Source organism: Barbus barbus (assembly GCF_936440315.1).
Source record: "Barbus barbus genome assembly, chromosome: 39".
In the NCBI taxonomy this organism is placed as follows: Eukaryota; Metazoa; Chordata; class Actinopteri; order Cypriniformes; family Cyprinidae; genus Barbus; species Barbus barbus.
Window position 1 is genome coordinate 14,251,190 of NC_136717.1, and position 20,650 is coordinate 14,271,839.

The 20,650-nt window shown below is 34.8% G+C and overlaps 1 protein-coding gene and 1 pseudogene across 2 annotated transcripts; both read right to left on the minus strand.

The window, feature by feature from the left end:
* Positions 1 to 2,103: 2,103 nt before the first annotated feature.
* On the minus strand, positions 2,104 to 7,700 carry LOC306858291 (chloride anion exchanger-like; the record flags this gene model as incomplete). Its single annotated transcript, XM_079398739.1, has 19 exons — positions 2,104 to 2,154; positions 2,275 to 2,408; positions 2,495 to 2,549; positions 2,647 to 2,874; positions 3,300 to 3,395; positions 3,489 to 3,581; positions 4,127 to 4,196; positions 4,334 to 4,440; positions 4,602 to 4,697; positions 4,839 to 4,916; positions 5,014 to 5,127; positions 5,233 to 5,380; positions 5,694 to 5,776; positions 5,867 to 6,019; positions 6,127 to 6,291; positions 6,594 to 6,754; positions 7,015 to 7,125; positions 7,213 to 7,388; positions 7,573 to 7,700. 19 exons carry the CDS (start codon positions 7,698 to 7,700, stop codon positions 2,104 to 2,106), a joined length of 2,247 nt encoding a protein of 748 aa, XP_079254865.1.
* A 4,172-nt stretch (positions 7,701 to 11,872) lies between these two features.
* Positions 11,873 to 18,919, minus strand: LOC306859000 (chloride anion exchanger-like; annotated as a pseudogene). The gene is made up of 19 exons: positions 18,789 to 18,919; positions 18,342 to 18,481; positions 17,662 to 17,772; positions 16,752 to 16,912; positions 16,497 to 16,661; positions 15,942 to 16,094; positions 15,615 to 15,697; positions 15,074 to 15,221; positions 14,875 to 14,988; positions 14,130 to 14,207; positions 13,928 to 14,023; positions 13,660 to 13,766; positions 13,391 to 13,460; positions 13,118 to 13,210; positions 12,931 to 13,026; positions 12,556 to 12,781; positions 12,376 to 12,430; positions 12,096 to 12,229; positions 11,873 to 11,977 (listed from the first exon to the last, which is right to left on the minus strand). The product of its transcript is annotated as a chloride anion exchanger-like (transcript).
* Positions 18,920 to 20,650: the final 1,731 nt, after the last annotated feature.

Genomic DNA, 20,650 nt, shown 5'->3' on the forward strand with positions numbered 1-20,650 from the left:
GTAGATTGTCAGAGCATCACCCCAGCTTTCTGGAAGTTGTTGGTGATTTTACAGACATGTCTTTTAGGGTTCATTTTTACAGCTTTTATGATTTGTCTGTCATCAACTACTGTTGTTTTCTCGGCTGATCAGGTCGTTGTTGGTTGCTGGTGGTTTCCAAACTCTTGATTTCTCCATGCCCTTTATTTTTGCTATAGCTCTAATTGACTTCCTCTTTTCTTTTAGCATCCAAATTGCTTGCTTTTCTCTCAAAGTCACCTCCCTCATCTTCATCCTGGTTTGTGTGTGTCATCATCGAATGCAAGATTCAGAATGCAGAAGTAATGGATATAACTGATATGACAGTTATAATATAATATTATAATCCCTGCTTTTAATATCTGAAGAATTAATGCAACAGGACACAGCTGATCACTTAGAAAGACCTGTGAGGGAACTGTTCCAATACTTATGCTCACATCAGATAAGAGGGATGAAACTCTAAAAGTGCTGCACGTCTTAGCTGGTAAAACATCTATGTGTTGAAATCACCCAATAATAAAATGTGACATTCTGTACTTTTGTCTCATATTCATCTTTTAATCATATTTGTAAATGTCTTGACTCCACAGTCAACAGAGCAATTTTGACTTTACTGTTCCAATACTTTTGGAGGGCGTGCACTGCATATATATATATATATATATATATATATATATATATATATATATATATATATATATATATATATATAATAAAAGGCAGGTAATATGTAGTTAATTTAGTTTTATTCTATTAAATTTGTTTTATAGATAAATGCATTATAAAATCACCATAGTTACATGTTTGGATTGTTTTGTTGTTTCAAAATACATAAAAATACACAGTAGCCTACAGTAAATAACATACATTAATGCATACATAAATCTAATATTGACAAGTTGGTCTTACCAAAACTTTCCACACAGAGGAAACTGGTTATGAATTATTCAACAAAATAATTATAATCCAACATAAATAAATGTACAAATCTAATAAGTAACATAGACACAGTAGCATACATTTTGGTTGGGATGGCGTGAACTCCACAGGAAACGAGCAGACATTTGATTTATAAATCCGAAAAATAAAATAAGTAAATTGAAACTAGCGTAGGCCTACTATATTTACTATTGTATCGCGTCACGCTCGTCAAGACTGGAACCGGCTTCAGAAACCCATCCGCAGCCCTGGAAAACCTTTTGTGTGCTAAACAATACTTTACAGTTTCCGCATTTTTACATTGTTTTCCTTGTCTCCACACATCAAGGTGGAAACATTTACAGGACAGCGGAGAATAAAGAACTGGAAGTCACCTGTACAGGTAGACTTTGCTCTCTGAGCAGGAACACGTGCGGTACTAGATGACTGTCATAACAGAAGGATGAAGTAGGACCTTGTTTGCAAGGTAAATGGGGGTGGCCGCTCTATATTACATGTCAATATTAAATGTGTGCATTTACAAGTGTTTGTGATGCGTGTGGAAGCTGAATAACAGCGCGCTTATACTGCATAAAGCCTGGTTTATACGAGCACGCGGCTCAAGTTACTGCCAGGAACTGGAATACTCGGACTGATTTAATTTTATTTTTAAATAGTATTTTGTTTAATTTTTCATTATATTTAGTGTGATTAACATTCCATTCATGTTCACAGTATAGGCTATTTATCCTTTGCTGAAACTTCGGCGTCTTCATGGAGAGCACGGGTCTAGGTTGCTATGAACGGCCCCGCGCTACTATTTGAATCTTGCACTTGTCGAACGCGGAAGTGTGAGAAAGGCTTAAAAGTTTTTTTTAAGCAATCGGAAATCTGAGGCTAGGCCACTGGTCTCAACCATTTACATTTGTAATGCTTCTGCTCGGCCCTTGTGACAGTTTGTCCACTAAACCACAAACAACATCAAATAATTTACTAGGCCACTAAATCACCAGTAAACATGGAAACAATGCATTCATGTTGCTGTAAACTAAAATAGTGCATTTTTCTCAAAACAGCCACTGGCCAGAAATGAATGAAATGTAGGCCTACATAATGTGTTGTGACAGTGTTGCAATCCATTTTTAGCTCACAATCTTCTGTTCCTCACACAGTTAAACTGTCTCTCTGAATGACTTCGTAGTTTATGTCTATATCCTGCAAACATCACAACACAGATAGACAGAGATCAGCATGGATTGCTTAGAACCTTGACAGCTGATGGTTGTTGTAAGTCAAATATAAAATATGATCACAATATTGAATTAAAGTGAATACCTTTTCTAGTTCTCCTTGGTCTGGATACATCTCCAGAATGTGCAACATGGCATCATGTAGTGTGGGGTAAAAGATGGACGTTTTAATCTCATCATCAAAAAATGAACATTGATGAAGTTTCTCCATGATGTACACTGTAATGAGACCAGAGTTGTTTTAATGAAGAGGTTTTGAAATAAAATGGTTTGTGTTAAGTAAAATCTGTAGGAGATTGTTTTACCATCACACGAAACTATGTAGACATCAACCTCGATTCGTAAAAACTCTTTCAGGGTCTATAAGAAAAACAAAAGTATAATTAGGCTAGACCTCAAGGAAACCAGATCCAGTGGAAATATACAGTATGCTGTATCTCATAGTAAGCTATTTTACCGCTTTAAGACCCTTGAGAGCAGATATATCGAGGAATGAGACCGCAGAGAAGTCTAGGACCAAACTGTGGATGTTCACAGGAGGGACAGAGATGTTGGCAGGCAGTTCTGTGTTCCAGTTCACCTGGATTGGAATGCCAGAGAAATCAATGGGCTGGTCCAGACCCTCCACGCTGTTGTTGTTGTCCTCTGATGTATCAGTTGATGGTTGTCTCAACTTAAGGCCTCTCTAGATAAATAAAGTATAAGGATAGGTTAAATATTGTTGCCATATGTATGTGTGTGTATATATATATATATATATATATATATATATATATATATATATATATATTAGATAGTAAAGTCACTAAGACTATAAAACAATTATTAGAATTTTATAGGAACCAATTAATGTAAAAAAAGTATATATATATAAATAAAATAAAAATAAAACAAGTAAACAAACAATATGCACAGTGCCCTTCATTATTTTGTCCAACTAATCCATAAAAAAATAATAAATAAAATAAAACATTAACCAAACAAATAAACAAATGTATGGGAAGTGGGGTAGTGTCCCTCATTATCCTGTCAAATCAAAACATTAAAAATAAATAAAAACATAAAAGTACAAAACATCATTGATAAATCATATCAATGGTAAGGACGTACATCTGAAACCTCCAGTTCCCCATTACACAACATTTTTCTGATCTTTCGCAGAGCTTTGCTCCTTTTCTTCAACACTTTTAGGGGACTAAAACCCACCTAGAAAAAAAAATAAAAATATTTAGTCTGGAGATATGTTATATGTGTATACATATGTTTCTATACATATCTTGAAAATAAAAATAAACTTACTGCTTGGACCAGTTTGTCTCTGAAGAAATCAATATTAGCAAAGAAGATGGGTGAGGGAATTTTGAATATTTTAATTCCATCAGGTTCGTAAATCTAAAATGGAACAAAATCACATCAAAACCAGATTTCTGGGTACTTGTACAAATTAAAAGAATCTAGAGCAGTGGTTTTCAACACTTTGACTCAAACTTTGACCCCATTGTCAGCCAAAGTATTCAAAGGCCCCTGTTTCTTCTGTAATTATGACATATATATTATGATACGTATAATAGAAATATGTATCATGTAATGATACATACATATATATATATATATATATATATATATATATATATATATATATATATATATATATATATATATATATATATATATATTAGGTGTATATATATGTGTGTGTGTGTGTGTGTGTGTGTGTGTATGTATGTATATATATCTATATATATATATATATATATATATATATATATATATACACACACACACACACACACACACAAAGCAGTTTACATCTTACATCAGCATTTTATTTAAATTAAATGGTTTTAAGTTACCCTGTTGCCTACTTGGAAATTTGCTGAGGCCCCCTGGTTGAAAACAACTATTCTGCAGGAAGGAAAAATGAGATCAGCACTCACAGAGCTGTAGTCTTTGCGATCCCTGTAGATGTCAGTTCCTGTAATATTGGCCAGGAGGGAACAGCGTGGGCTGCAGTATACAAAATATTATCATGCAAGGTCATTAAAAATTCAACACTATATGTCATTAAAAATTCAACACAGAATATTCAACAATATTCTGGATGTGTTATGATTCATTTGTAGATGTCATGAATCCATACTCACAATTGAGTCCTGCAGACCACAGTCAACAATTCTGCCCCGAGACCCACAGCCAACCCCAAATCCAGCCCCAGGAAAATAGAAGCCAAGAAGGTCACTACCCAGGTCACCTACAAAAAACAGACACGTGGACTTGAACTTCTGATCTTGAAGACTCAGCTTTGTTCTAGCTGTATGCATTGTTAATTAAGATTTTAAAACTGCTTCTAGATGATCAAATAATCAAAGATCATTCACAAAATAATTGGTGGTAAAGAAAACAGAAACTCACAAAATCAGTTCGGTCATTCTTCCATAAGAACGGCAGCTCTCGGAACTGCATCAGCATGCCTTTCAGATTAACAATGACCAAAGCTCCCAGAACAGACTGAAAAAAAGCATAAAACTCATTATATTGACTCAACTACACTATTGTGACTAGTACTGTGACAGTTCAGCGAACTGTGGAGTTCAGCTCTGAATGACAGCACTTCATGCAGTTTGCATACTATGTATATAAAATTCTCACCCTGGGCAACGGCTCAAGTAGAAATCCTACTGCTACAATCACAATCAGTACCATCATGGCTGAAAGAACTCCAGCTATCTACAAATGTTATAAAACAAACATTAACCATTCATTCTTTGTTTTCTTGTAGGCAGTAAATGGATGGTTTCGGCTCAAAGAATAGTGTGAGTTTTACCTGCGTCTTCCCTCCTGTGCTTTCTTGTATGGCGGTTCTAGAAAGGGCTGTGCTGGCAGCAAATGATCGGAAGGATGCCCCAAATATGTTGCTCACCCCGAAAGCAAGGAGCTCCTGTTACATACAGGTGAGTGTATAAAACATGTCCAAAATACCAATTGAGATATACATCACACCTCAGATTTTGCATTGTTTGTAGTGAATAGAGCCTCAGCTGACCTGATTCCCATCGATCGTGTAGTCATGTTTGACAGAGTAGACTTTAGCTACTGAGAAAGCCACAGCAAATCCCACTATGGCCATAGGAAATGCCTCTACTGCACTCTCCTTGATGACCTCCAGATTTGGAGCAATTGGTGATTCATATCTAAGAAAGAGAGATGTTATATTAGATGGTGATTTCCATCTAGGAATTGAGGCTTCAATATATAATATAATATAATAATTATTGATTTTAGTTTTGTTTTTATTATTTAATCTTCAATTAATATAGTTTTCAACCCCGCTATGTTTCAGTAGGTCTTATATAAACTGAACATGTAAAGTATTTAAACACATATTATATTATATTATTACATAATATTAATTATTATAGATATATCTCCTCCCACTGAATATACACATTACATGACTTTTTATGTTTTCAGTATTGTAGATGACATATATTTTTAGATTCTTACCCGTCTACCATCTCCCCAACCACGACCACATTAAATCGCTTTTCGAAGTTGAATGCGTAAGAGACCCCACAAGCGATAACAGTCTGTTGGATAGATTTACATAAAGTGGTGAAGTTTGATAAAGAAGTTATATATTTTGTGCTAATGTGGTCATATTCAGTAATTATACCTACCACGATGACTTCTACAGGTATAGGCACAGGTAGTTTCGACTTGAATCTGTCATTGATCTCCTTCACAATAAGCACCAGCGCCATGATCACAATAGATGTCACCAGGTCGGCCACATTCGTGTTAGCGATTTCTCTAAAAACATTCTCCAGAGTCTGAAATCAAATACCAAATGTTTGATATATTCACAAAAAATCATATAGAGCTATGTAATAAAATGTCTACATTGCTAGTACATTAAAAACAAAAAACTTGAACTCACATATACAATGGCGAGTGGCCCGTTTATACCAGGAAAGTCCAATCCCAACACAAACCTGAGCTGGGATACTAAAATATGAACAGCAGCTGCAGTGGTGAATCCTGACACCAGAGTCTCTGACAGATACATGACAATGAAGCCCACCTGCAGCAGCCCCATTATGAGCTGAAAACAGAGATTCCACATGTTCAAAATAAGACGCCATTTTATATATGATTACATTTATTGTTTATGAGAGTAAATCTAAAGAAATCTGTAATGAACAAGTTCTGCTTATATTTCATCCCAAAATCAAAAGAAAATTGTATGATTATTGTATATTATAATAATAATAATATCAATAATAATAGTAGTAGTAATGATAATAATAATAATAATAAATTATTATTATTAATATTGTTGTTGTTGTTACATTTGTTCTGCTATTTCATGTTTTGGTGTTAAACAAAATGTTATTTTTTTTGTACCTGAAATGCTCCCATGACAAAAGTAACCGAGGAAGCAACTAGAACTCTCTGTTGTTCCATGCTCAATCCTTCAAATCCAGTGATGTTAGCTGGTGGCCCCCCATCAGGCACCAGTCGGGTGACAACAGCGCCCACCATTAGACTCAGAATAGGAAAGGCCCCTACAACACAGTCCAATGTCATTCACTTGTGCACAAACCATCACTTTTTTAATTAATTAGCCTACTGTGATGTTGTGCACATATAAATAAAATAAAAAAATGTGTAGAAGCAGTTTTCACTCAAAAATTGCTAGTAATATTTACATAAATAACTACGTTTACGAAATTTCTTGTACAGCTTACTCCAATAATCATTGTATTACTTAACACTTTGAAAAACAAATTATGGTGTGCCCTGTAAATGTATACATATCACGCACCTACTGACAGGTGTCTGGAGGTTCCCAAAAAGAAGTAGATTATTGCAGGGAAGAATGCAGTGTACAGTCCATATCCCGGTGGTAAAGAGGCCAGCAAAGAGAATGCAAGTCCTGATACAAAGTAATCCAGTGAGGTGGTGAAAAAAATGTTCCTTTTTAGAATGTATTTCTGTATTACAGTGTTTACAAACATGATACCTTGTAGCACTGCCACTAGCCCAGTGCTGATGCCTGAAACAATGTCACCCAGCAGCCATTCTTTGATGTTGTAGTTCTTCATCCATCCAATGATTGGTAGAAGGGAAAGAGCTGCATTCTTTGCACGATTTGTATCACAACTACAGTGCAAACAATATAAACACAATTTCCTCAAGCTTCTTGTTGCATCATTTAGCCATGTTCACACATTATCTCAATAATATCACTACTTTAGATGTGCTTATGATTCCATATTTCAACTTAAAGGACCTGCTGTTTTACAAGTATTACAGAAGACATAAGGCAAGCAAAGGCTTACAGTGAGTACTATATGAATTCTTGTGAATTATATATTCTTACGTGAAGCAGTCTTTTAGATGATGCCGCGGAGTTTTGCGATTCCTGTTGATCCTCTCGTGCTGCTCTGCGAAGGAGTCCTCTGAAAACAGAGGTCTTACCACCACATAGTGTCTGCCGAAGGGCTGCATTTTGGTTAGTTAGTTTTCAGATGCATCTTGAGTGCTTTATATAGTCTGGTTTGTCTGATGAGTGTGTTGTCATTAGTCTTATCACAGGCATTATGATATGCCTTTTGTTAGCTTTAATCATTGACGGATTTTATCACAATATGTTTTTTTTTTTTTTGAGTCATTCTTCCTTATTTACATGCGTTTTAGAGAAGGAAACAAAAAAGAGCTGCAGGAAAATCTGTGATCCCTCGTGGATTTGTTATGAATTATCGCGTACAAGTCACAGTGATTAACTTCCTTCATTTAGACTAATGAACATCACAGATTCAGAGATGCTTTTGTAATCAGTTTAAGCTTTTTTTTTATGAGGAGTGGTCCATATCAGGGAAAGCTCCTTGTGAATGGTTAACTCATAATTTGTGTTTTTTATAGAGCAGTGACTCTAACCTACACTTTCAATCTTTTCTCATTGTTTGTACTCTAGGTTAGCAAGTTAGTCTCTTCACACTATTTTTAACAACTATTTTGCTTATTCACATACTTTTTCCATTTTGCACTGTGAGTGTTTCTTTTTTATTAAAAGAGTGTCGTCATTAAAACAGACCATTGTTTGTCAAGTCACCTTGATTTATATAGCGCTTTATACAATACTGATTTGTCAAAGCAGCTTTACAGTGACGAACAGTTAGCAGTTAATCTAGATTTAAACTGACTGTGTATCTGCCTCCCGAACAATGCCTGGTAGATTCCAGAGTTTGAGCGCTAAATAAAGGATCTGCTGCCTGCAGTTGATTTTGATATTCTAGGTATTTTAATAAATGCCAGAGGAGGAAATTACAAGTCATCCAGTTTTTTTATCTCAACTATGCATTCCATTAGTTATTGTGTGATTTGTTTTTGCAGCGTGTATTGTTATTTAATTAAATATAAGACCTAATTTTATGACCAATTCATATAAACTGCGGTCCAAAGGTCGATGTACGTTTCCCTGATACGTTATTTCCTTTTGTCAGATTTTGTAATCACTCATTGAGACTGATTTAACACTTCTATACAAACTGTTGGCTGAGTTACTAAATCAACAATCGCACCACATATATTGTGAAATAATCTATTCTTTTTACATGTGTTTCTCTTTCCTCTCTTATAATTCAGGCATCTTCAATTGTGTTGACTGGAATGAAAATGTAACCAAATTTAACTTTTTCCTTGTTCCTGTGTTTGTCCAGGAACCACATTTCAATATAACATAGCATACATAGCATAACATAACAATAAATCACCTTTATTTATATAGCTCTTTATACAATACTGATTGTGTCAAAGCAGCTTTACAGTGTCAAACCTGAAAATAGTTTGTCAATAACACAAATGGACAATAACAAAGAGCTATTTTCCCAGCTAAACTCAGTTCATTGATGTTTCAGTAATGTCATCATCCAGTTCAGCTGTCTTCCAATAATGTCTGTGTAATCAGTCAAGCGTCACCAACTAAGCAAGCCAAAGGTGACAGTGGCAAGAAACCAAAACTCCATCAGTGACAGAAACGGAGAAAAAACCATGGGAGAAATCAGGCTCAGTGGGGGGCCAGTCCTCCTCTGGACAGAGGAAACCAGCATGGCGTTGTTTAATTCCAGGCTGCAACACAGGTCAGATTGTGCGGAGGACTTGTCTGGTTCCCGTGTTCTTGTGCTGATGGTCATCGAGGTGACGAGATCTTCGTAGAGCATCTGTTTCTGGGGTGCATCTATTTGACACGGTCTCCACTGACATTCAGGGCTGTAGAGATTGTCTCTCAGTGCTGATTCACCATATGATCTGGATACGGACTGGATGCGGATGGCTACGGTGACCACGGAATTAAAATTAAGGAGACTAATATTAGCATAGATGCCATTCTTCTTACGATGTAGCAAGTACATCGGGTGTCATGGGAAGTGTTCACGGTTCACCTAATTGATGCAGCCTAACAATCATTTAACAGTTTCGAATTTTAGAAATGCGATAGAGTGTTATGTGTATGCTAGGTTAAAGAGTCTTTAATCTAGATTTAAACTGGCAGAGTGTGTCTGCCTCCCAGACAATGCTAGGTAAATTGTTCCAGAGTTTGGGAGCTAAATAGGAAGATGTGCCACCCGCAGTTGATTTTGATATTCTAGGTATTGTCAAAAGGCCAGAATTTTGAAATTGCAGTGGACGTGAGGGACTATAATGCGATATGAACTCACTCAAGTATTGAGGAGCTAAACCATTCAGGGCTTTATAAGTAATTAACAAGATTTTGAAATGTACTTGATGTTCAATAGTTAGCCAGTGCAGAGTTGACAGAATCAGTATTAAATCTAAAGTATGATTATAATGAGTAGGCCCTGACATTTGTTGTCTAACTCCAATGGACATGTCTATAAATGCTGATCCCAATATATCTTTTTCATTATCAACATGGATATTAAAATCACCAACAATTAAGACTTTGTTAATTAAGACTTAAAAGACTATGTGCCGTATTTCTAGAGAGAAGAGCAGCACCACCCCAGGAGGGACGAAGACCATCTCTTAAATGCATCCAATTGAAACCTGTTGTTCTGCGGGCACCACTTAGACGTCCAGCCATAATAACAATAATAACATACGCTAACCAACAATCTGAGATTAAGCTATGATGTTGTTCAGGCTGAGCCTGTCATTGTCATCAAATGGTGTGTCATAGATGGCCACCAGAGGTCTCCTGTGTCCTTGTTTGAGCACATGGCTTGTCCTGTGTTTGTTTATGCCATGTGCTCTCCTGTCTATTGTCTTGACCCTGCACTTCTTGTTATCTGGTTATTGGTTCAGTTGCTGTACTTGTGTCTGCCTCGTTACCCTCCTTGTTTATTCCTCTTGTGTTTTCTGTCCTGTGTGATGCATTGTCGTTCATTGTTTTCCTGTTGTTGTCAGTTGAGTCAAGTTATTTCTTTCTGCGTATTTGCTCTGCTCAGCTCTATTCTGTTTTGTTTTATTTTCCCCATCATGGGTCTTTTGTTATCTCACCATGTTTGACTGTTATCTGGATTTTGTTTAATTCAGTTTTTGAATTTGTCCTTGCTTTTGTTAATACATATCCTTATTTAAGCTCCCCTGGCTGTCTACATTTGGGTTCTGTTTGCAAACCGTGACAAGCCAAGCTCTAAACCGTAAACCTAAAACTAAAATCTGATTGGTTAATATGATGTTGTTCCGGTACCAGAAAGAATGTCACGTCTTAAATTTTGATAAGTAATCTTTTTTTCTTTCTTTCTTTTTTATGCAGTATGTCATATATTTCAAGCACTAAAGTCCTTTATGGTGAGTGCTCCTTATTACTTAATACTGGTATAATAATGAGATTGAACTTAGTTGCATCAGTTGATTTAACTAGTCTTAGTCTTTAATGTACAAGAAATAAAAAATATGAATAATATTAGTAATAAATAAATAACATTTCTGCCCTGATACACTGTGACTTTACTGTTTTCATATTTGAGGACGTCATCTTTAGTAGCTATAAAATAATTTTTTCTTTAAAATTTTAAGGAGAAATAGTTTTTTATCTTTCCCTCTTTATTTCCTCAACCATAAATTGCTTTCTTGTACAGATAGTTAATCATTAACACCTAGGAATTACTACTGCAGTAAAAGTAAAATAATTAGATCTGCACGTGTCTTTATTTGTATACTTGAAAAGAATTTTGTCTCAAATCAGGAAGGACAGTGTATATTTTAGAAAACATTCTTTTTTTATTTTAGAATAAAAATAGTACACACAAAAATACATACTATTCAAAAAGGAAAATAATGTAAATATACAAAAGGCACTTATATTGAACTGATAAGAGCATTTGTTCACCACAAATCCAATAATTTAGTGACATGACACATTGACAATCTCAAGCTCAAACTCATTCAGCATGCAGCTCAGTACACGGAATACAAACTGCTTCATGCTAAATCAAATTAATTATTATAGACACAGATTTGAAAGTACTACACAGTGAACGTTTCAAGTTGGTTCACTTCAAAACCTTGTCTCTGGTTTGGTGTCTGTTTCTACTTCCATTTTCATGTCCTGCAGAAAATAAAGCAGATTAACCCAACTGAGAACTTCTCTCTTGAATAGAAATTATGATGCACTATTGCTTTTATTCATAATATTATTTAATATTTTAATAGGTTTAATCCCAAGTGCTTGCTGGGTCACTTACTTCCACTGCTTGGATTTTCAACCCATTGGATGTGCTGTCGCTGTTAATGTGTTGATATTGAAAACTTCCTGAGACCTGTTTACATAAGTTCAAATCAATGCACATTAATAATTATGCATTTTTTAAAATAAATGCAACAAAATCTTTGAATGAACAAATCAAGATTGTACAAGCTCCAAACTGTTTTGTTCACCTTGTCGCTCACAGTCTTCGGTGGATGCGACTCGTGAATGAAGAGCATTGCATCATGGATGGTCAAAAAGAAGATAGATGTCTTGATTTCATCATCAAAAAATGTACAGCTCCTCAGCTTCTCTATGATGTACGCTGGAAACCGTATGTCAAAGGTGAGAGTTACTCCACAGTTTTATTATTACGTATGTTATAATAGCCGTGGTATTGTAGATAAGGGGGAAAACATTGTAAAATACACTACAAATACACCTGCAATCTGAAAGGAAAAAAGTACTTACGGTCACAGCCTACTATGTAAACATCAACACTGACGAGTATAAATTCCTTTAAGGCCTGTAAACAAAGTGATTATTTTCACTAGAGATGTTTTTTAAATGATTAAACTAGAATTGCATGCTTTGATTAGCAAAAGTTATTAAATGTGCACTTTGTTTTCAGAATAAACACAACTGCCATACCGCTTTAAGACCCTTGAGTGCAGATATATCCAGAAACGAGACCGCAGAGAAGTCCAGGATCAAACTGGATGTTCACAGGAGGAACTTGGATGTTGGCAGGAAGTTCTGCATTCCAGTTCACCTGGATTGGAAGATCTGAATAGTCTGTGGGCTTGTCTAGATCCTCCATGTTGCTTTCATCCTCTGACTCTTCAATGGGCATTGAGCACATGGCCTGTAGTCCATCCTATATCCGAACGAAAGTAAATTTAGGTATCATTTAGATATCTAAGATGTAGGTATCAAAGCATTGGATACAATACAACTACATTAGATAACATTTATTTAAAAGTCCTTGAGTTTGTTGGTATCATGATATAAAACTTAAAGACTTACAGATTTTAAGGTCAGCTCCCCTTTCTTTATCATTTTCTTAATCTTCTTCACTGCCTTATTCCTCTTCCTCAGGATTGTCAGAGGATTAAAGCCCACCTGCCACAAATTGAACAGGTTAGATTGTTATTATGTCAGGTGCTAATGTCATCTGAAGGCAGAATTATCACACTGAAACTACTGCACTCACAGCATCCTTCAGTTTGTCTCTGAAGAAATCGATATTTGCGAAGAAAATGGGAGATGGGATTCTGAAAATCTTCACTCCCTCTGGCTCATAGATCTGTAGGAGATTCAGAAAATGAAGCCAAGGCAAACTTTTGTGTCTTTCGGCCATCTGCTTTTTTTCACATCGCTTTAAACTGTCCTTATATTGGTCTATCATGTTACCAAGTAATAGCTTAGAATAGAATTAACACAATGATTATGTTGACGAATATGAATATGTTTGTAGTACACGTACATTGACGTAGTCCTTGCGATCTCTGTAGATATCTGTCCCTGAGATATTAGCCAGGACACAGCAGCGTGGACTGAAGATCAGAAAAGATAAATTGATTATTATAGAACAAAGACAGAATTGATAATAAACAAGAATAGATATATAAAAGTTGTTTCTTTGCCTAAATCACAATATCTTTAAAGCAGTAAATATCTATACAATATTCAAATTAGCTCCCATTTTATTTTATTTTGTTTTTCATCTAGTTAATTAGATCTGTCAGCACTTACAACTGAGCCCTGAAGACCACAGTGAGGAGCTCCAGGCCAAGACCAACAGCAAGTCCTAAGTCCAGCCCCAAGAATATAGCTGCCAGACAGGTCCCCACCCAAACAATCTGGAGAAGAAAAAAGAGACAGTCGGGGACATTGCACAGAAATCAGCGTAACAGGTAAACAGGTAAATTATTTGAGATATCAAATTCAATGTAATACACATTAAAACACTTTTCCTAAAATCCCTTCTTTGCATTCAGATGGAGAAGTCAAAGGCTCTTACGCAGTCAGGACGGTCTTTCTTCCACAGGTAAGGGACTGTAACCACCTGCATCAACATCCCCTTCAGGTTCACGATTACCACTGCTCCCAGCACTGACTACAATCACACAACTCCATATTTACCTCAAATCACAACAACTTTTTTCTGTTATTAAAGCCAATATTTATGTTTAAAGGATTTACACTTTGAATATGATTCCTACCTTTGGTAGAGGTTCCAACAGAAACCCTATCCCCAAGATTACCACCAGCACAATAATGGCAGAGATTAAACCAGCTATCTGAAAAGTAATTAAAAAAAAGAAAAGAAATTAATTATTTTCTTTAGCAAGGATGCATTCAATTGATCAAAAGTAGAATTGAAGAAATGTGTAATGTTATAAAGGATTTCTGTTTCAAATAAATGTTGCTCTTTTAAACTTTCAATTCATTAACTTTGTTTTATCATGGCTTCTCAAATCAGCATATTTGATTGATTCCTTAAGGATCATGTGACACTGAAGAAGCTGAAAATTCACTACAGAAATGAATTACAGTTTAAAAATAGTCTGAGGAACTATAGACTATAGGCAAATAGAAAACAATACACAGTATTCAAATAATATTCATTTACTTTCATTTTTGATCAAATAAATGCATCGCTGGTGAGCATAAAATACTTTCAAAAACATAAAAAAATCTTAATGACCGTTTTGAACGGTTGAAAAGAACAAGTATTTTGACATAACTTTGAAGTTTATGAGAAGGAATATGATGTTATATTTACGGCACCATTCTGTTTGTTGTATTATTTACAACATGTCTAAACTCTTGGAACACTAGAGGCCAGTATTTTTCTGTTGCTGGAAAACAAATTCCCAAATCGATACAACATCTAAAATCAATGCAAAATCATATTTTTGTGTTCCAGCCAAGATGGAAAGCTTGCAAACAGTTTGAGCTGTTTACCTGTGTTTTTCCTCCGGTGCTTTCTTGAACTGCACTTCTGGAGAGAGCCGTGCTGGCTGCCAGAGACTTGAACGCTCCTCCAAAGATGTTGCTTGCCCCAAAGGCAATGAGTTCCTGCGTGATTATGTGTGTCATTGCAGATGTTCTTCCACAGACTGTTGTTTTTTGCACTTTAAATGGAATATTATTCAGGACTTACTTGATTTCCATCTATAATGTAGTCGTGCTTTACAGAATAGACTTTAGCTACTGCAAAAGCCACGGCAAATCCCACTATAGCTATTGGGAAAGCCTCCACTGCTGTCATCTGGAAAACCTGCAGGCTCGGAGCGATTGGGGACTCAAACCTGGACAGATGAAAATGTGTTTATTTTTTATGCCACCTACAGTTCTCTTCAGTTAGCTTTGTGCTCTAAAGCATATGAATTTGTTTTTGTTACTGTGTAACAGCTATAGCTTTAGAACCCTATAAAATCATAATTGTTTTTTTTTCTTTTTTTTCTATTTACAGACTCTTTGAAAGTATCTAAATTTGATAAGATGATCTTTTAGTAGGTATATGCATTTAAAATGTATAGTCTTTCTCTTCCTGAAAAATGAATGAATATATACTGTATGGATAGAGGCACCCTTCAGCATGTTACACTCCAAATTTGAATGCAAAACATATTTCATTGATTCATTAAATTACAGTCTAATAAGTACTGTTTTAAAAATATTATGAAGATTGTGATGCTTACGTGTTTGGAATTGTCCCCACCACATCCACTCTGTGATTTTCGCTGAAGTTGAATGCGTAGGAGACGCCACATGCTATTACGGTCTGTTGGTAAGTGTAATTTGAATGATTTTGACATTTAAAACTTGATTTGAACACAAAAGATAAGATGAGACAAGGATTTCAAAATCATATGCACTTGAACAAATAAAGTGCTTGGCATGATAGTTTGAAAAATCAATATTGGTTGATAAACCTTATGTCATAAAGATGAATAACCTTTCTAAATGTCATGATTACAGAAAAGGTAAAGGTTATATAGGTACAGAAATGGGTTCACTCAACTCACCATAATGACTTCTATGGGGATTGGCACTGGTAACTTTGATTTAAATCTGTCGTTGATCTCCTTTACGCCCAACACAATCACCATCACAATAATTGAAGTCACCAGATCATGAATATTAGTGGAGGTGATCTGGGTAAATACACTCTTAAGAGTCTGCAGAGAAACCAAAAAAACTGATTGTTGTACAGGGCATTTACATTCAAACAAATAATGCTAGAAGTAGTAATACTACAAACGCTCTTGAACTCAATATATTGCTTATGTTTAATGCAAGCTGTGGGTTTGTGAGTTAGATAGAGAGACCCCCCCACATGATTGTAAAGCGCTTTGGGTGTACAGCAATACACAATAAAGCGCTATATAAATGCATCATTCATTCATTCATATTGTTTCAGCTATTTTTTTACTTTTTTTTTGTTTGTTTACTTATGGACGAAAATACACTTTTTTTTTTTACACAAATTTTATAATTTTCAAAGTGGAGAAATAATCAAGCTAATAATTAAGCAAAATTATCATGGCCACAAGGAGCAAGAAAAATGTCTTCTGTCCTACATATATAAGAGACAGTGGTCCACTGAAACCCGGCACAGTCAGTCCTAGTACAAACTTGAGCTGTGAAATCAGGATGTGAACAGCAGCTGCAGTGGTGAATCCTGATATCAGAGTATCCGACAGGTACATGACAATAAATCCCACCTGCAGCAGCCCCATACCAAGCTGGAAACAAATAGAACGAAGATAATCATTGGTGTGATTGAAAACAATCATTGTTTTTTAAGTTTTATAATGAGAGGATGGTTGATATACCTGGAATAGACCCACTAGGAAAGTGAGGGAGGCAGACACTAATATTCTCTGCTCATCTTTCGTCAGGCCCTCAAAAGCAGTGATGTTGGCAGGAAGACCCTCATCGGGCACCAGTCTGGTCACTACGGCCCCCACCATGAGACTCACTACAGGGAAAGATCCTGGTGTGAAGAACAACACTAATGGTGAGTAGATTTACAGTAGATCACGTCATGATAAACAAGCAGAAATAATTGTATATTTTTGGCATCTGATTCATCTCCACCTTATGAAATAATATAAAATATTACATATACATTATATATAACACATAATAATAATATTATTATTTGAACCTATGAAGCATAATTTGTTAGTATTGTTGTCGTTTTCTCTCATTTGAATCTTATAATAATTGCATAATTGGAGATTTCAATCAAAAGCTGCACTTGGTATAAAATAGCTGGACGAGGATGGTCCGAGGATGATCCGTTGTAGTAATAATAATAATAATGTGCAGTAATATATAATAAAACATTTTATTTTACACATACATATATACATATTATTTATGTGCAAAATAAATATTGTTTATTAGTGTTGTATTTTCTGTAATTTGAACCTATGAAATATTATGGTACTGTTGTTGTCGTTTTTAATTTTAATAAGGTATTAAAACATAAATTTGACAAATACAAACGAAGCTGCAGAAGCTGTAGAAAAAGCTGGCCAAGTACGTTATGGCCGTGAGGTATTTTAATTGAGATCAACTGTGCCAGATCTAAATTAGAGGCTACTTCAGGCACAATAAACGTTAATGGCATTATAGTTTTATATTCAGAAGGGTTTTGCAACAGCTAGACAGTCCTAGTGTGTCAATGACACCATATTGTTTGCCTCATTCGCATGATCTGTTCACAAGTGCACTCACCTACAGAAATATGTCGTGAGGTGCCCAGGAAAAAATACATGATGACTGGAAAAAAAGCAGCATACAGTCCATACCAGGTAGAGATGGATGCCAGCAAACTAAAGGCTAGTCCTGAGGGGAAAATGGTGATAATTATTAACTAGCCCCTGGTAGCATAGCTAAATAATCCTCATCTGATCTGAAGATGCCCTTATTCAATTACTATTCCCTTTATCAACACCCCATTCACTATTTTCAATTTCACTCAGGGCCATCACAAATGACAATTATATGGAAGACATCAGCAAAAATTGTTCCTGTTTTTGTTTGAAAGTTTGGAAACTTCAGGCTCGTTACTAAAAATGTACCTTTTATATATATTTTCAGCCAACTTCTTAATCTTAAATGCTTCCTTTGCTCAATATGTACTGCATTTCTGGACTATCTTCTGGTGACATGTTTATCACTTTTCACTTATTTTGACACACTTCGTCATATCAGTTATCTCATAAAAACTGTGTAGATACTCACATCAGTCACAGAGCTCAGTTCATAAAGATAAACAGTCATTCCTGTAGTGTAACATTCTTACAGCCCGATATCATATTTAATCTAATATCATGAATCTATTTCAACAGTTGAGCTTATATTGTGAATGTTCCTGTTGAGTAACTTTCACTAAGAGCTTAATATGATTTTACCTTGTAGTACAGCAACCAATCCAGTGCTGACGCCGGACACAATGTCATTCAACAGCCAGTCTTTGATTGAGTAGATTTTCATCCATCCAATGATAGGCAGCAGAGAAACAGCAGCATTCTTTGCACGTTCGGAAGTACAACTAGCAAACAAATAATAAATAATAAATTCAGTTTATTAAGAAAAAGATTTTAGAGACATTTTTTCTCAAATAAAGTGTTATTACTCACTAAAAAGTAACTATATCTGCTTTTGTCATAGTGTATTTCTATTCAATTTTATTTTATATATATATATATATATATATAAACATTACAGTAGTAATGATAAGATAACATTTATTATTATTAGATTTGAGTTATAATAAAATATTAAAATAAACACATAAAATAATTTCTTGCCTCTAATTATTACAAATTTCCCTGCACTGCTTAATAAATCAGGCTTACGTGAAGTACTGTATAAAATGGTCCCGCAGTCTCTTGTGTTTCCGATAGACTTTTGCATGTTCGTCTTCAAAGTTGTCTTCTGAGTAAAGTGGTCTGGTCACTGAATACCTCTGTGTTGAGGGTCGGAGCATTTTGCGCCCTTTTGATCTATGTGAGGTAACCAAATAAATTGAATTCTTGAATATCTGCTCCAACTTTGGCAACTGTCAAGATGGATCTGTTGCATTTGTATTTATATTGATAATCTTAGAAATGTTGTGTAAGTTGGAGGTGTTTACTCAATTTTGGTGTTTACTCAAATGCACTATGAGTAAACATCATGCGACTACACAGTGTGAGTTCACATGTCTGTCGTGATGAGTGTATGATAGTATGTGTGTGTCTACCTGCACATTTAGCCTGATATCTCTAAGATACAGTAGATGTTCCCATGGGATATTCCATAATTTAAAATTCTTGTCTCCTTGTATATGAAAATATTCTTGATTTTGTCAGCAGTTATGTTTTCGTGATCTATAGTATGTGGTCAGCAGCTCCAAATAATATTCAGTCTTATTGTTTTTAATCTGTAATACCAACATCCTTTGAAGGTTTAAAATTGAGCATTTAGCTTTATCTTTTTGTTTACATCAAATATAGGTTTTGCATTTTTAAATCAGATTTCTGATTTTGTTTTGCTTTTTAGTTTAATCCATGGAATGGTTTTGATCCAATTGAATGGATTTGAATTCATATATATACAACAATTCCATTTTTTAAAAGAAATTAATATTTTAATTCAGCGTGGATACATTACATTTATCAAAAGTGACAAAGAAATTTACATGGTCACAAAAAATATATATTTTTAATTCAAATAAATGCTCTTTTTTTACTTTCTATTCATTCATGAATCCTGAAAACAAATGTATCATAGTTTCTACAAAAATATTTAACTGCACAACTTTTCAACACTGATAATAATAATTTTTTTTAGCACTAAATAATAATAATTTCCGAAGGAACATGTGACAATGAAAACTGGAGTAATGGCTGCTGAAAAGTTAGCTCATCACAGGAATAAATTACATTTTAAAGAATATTTAAAACAAAGAAAACACACTAATGCACTTATTTTAAATCTTACCAACCCGTAAATTTTAAACGGCAGTGTATTTTTGCAATATGGTAATCCTACCTGTTCAGTGAGGTATCAAATAGTTCCAATTTGCTGTCCCTGTTCTGCTTCAAAAGTTTCAGTGGTCTGAGATCTTTAAGAGCATGTCTTTTTATAAATAGTTAAACTTATCATGTCTGTAATTATTAACAGTTATCAAGATACCTTCTTTACATTGCCAGCAGCATCTCCGCCTTATCCATGACCATTGTTCTGTCTGATAAAAACTTGGCAAAAGCCAACCGCTTATCGATTGCTTGCTTTAATCCTCTCATACTTCATAAGGCAAAATCTTTAGAAATTACAGACATAATGTGGGAAACCTATTAGTTTGGATTTAGTTTTTTTTTTTTTTCATTGTGTCAAAAAAAAAAGTTAAATAAAAAATAAAAAAATTTGGATATTACAGCTTTTTATTGATATTAGTTCCAGTTCATGATGCTGATCGGTCAGAACAGCATTTCAGTTGTTCTAAGTTAATCGATGTATATTATCATTTATGATGTGAAACTCCTCTTTACCTATTTACTGTGTGTGCTGCATCTACAGTATGACGTTCTGTTATTATTTACATGTCATATCCTGATGCTTAATGAGTTTGTGCTTTAATAAAAGTTTGCATCATTAACTTTTACAAAAGCGATAAGGAACGTTCTGTATTGTGTATTGAGTAAGGTTGTTAGGTAGCTTGGCTCATAATAATACA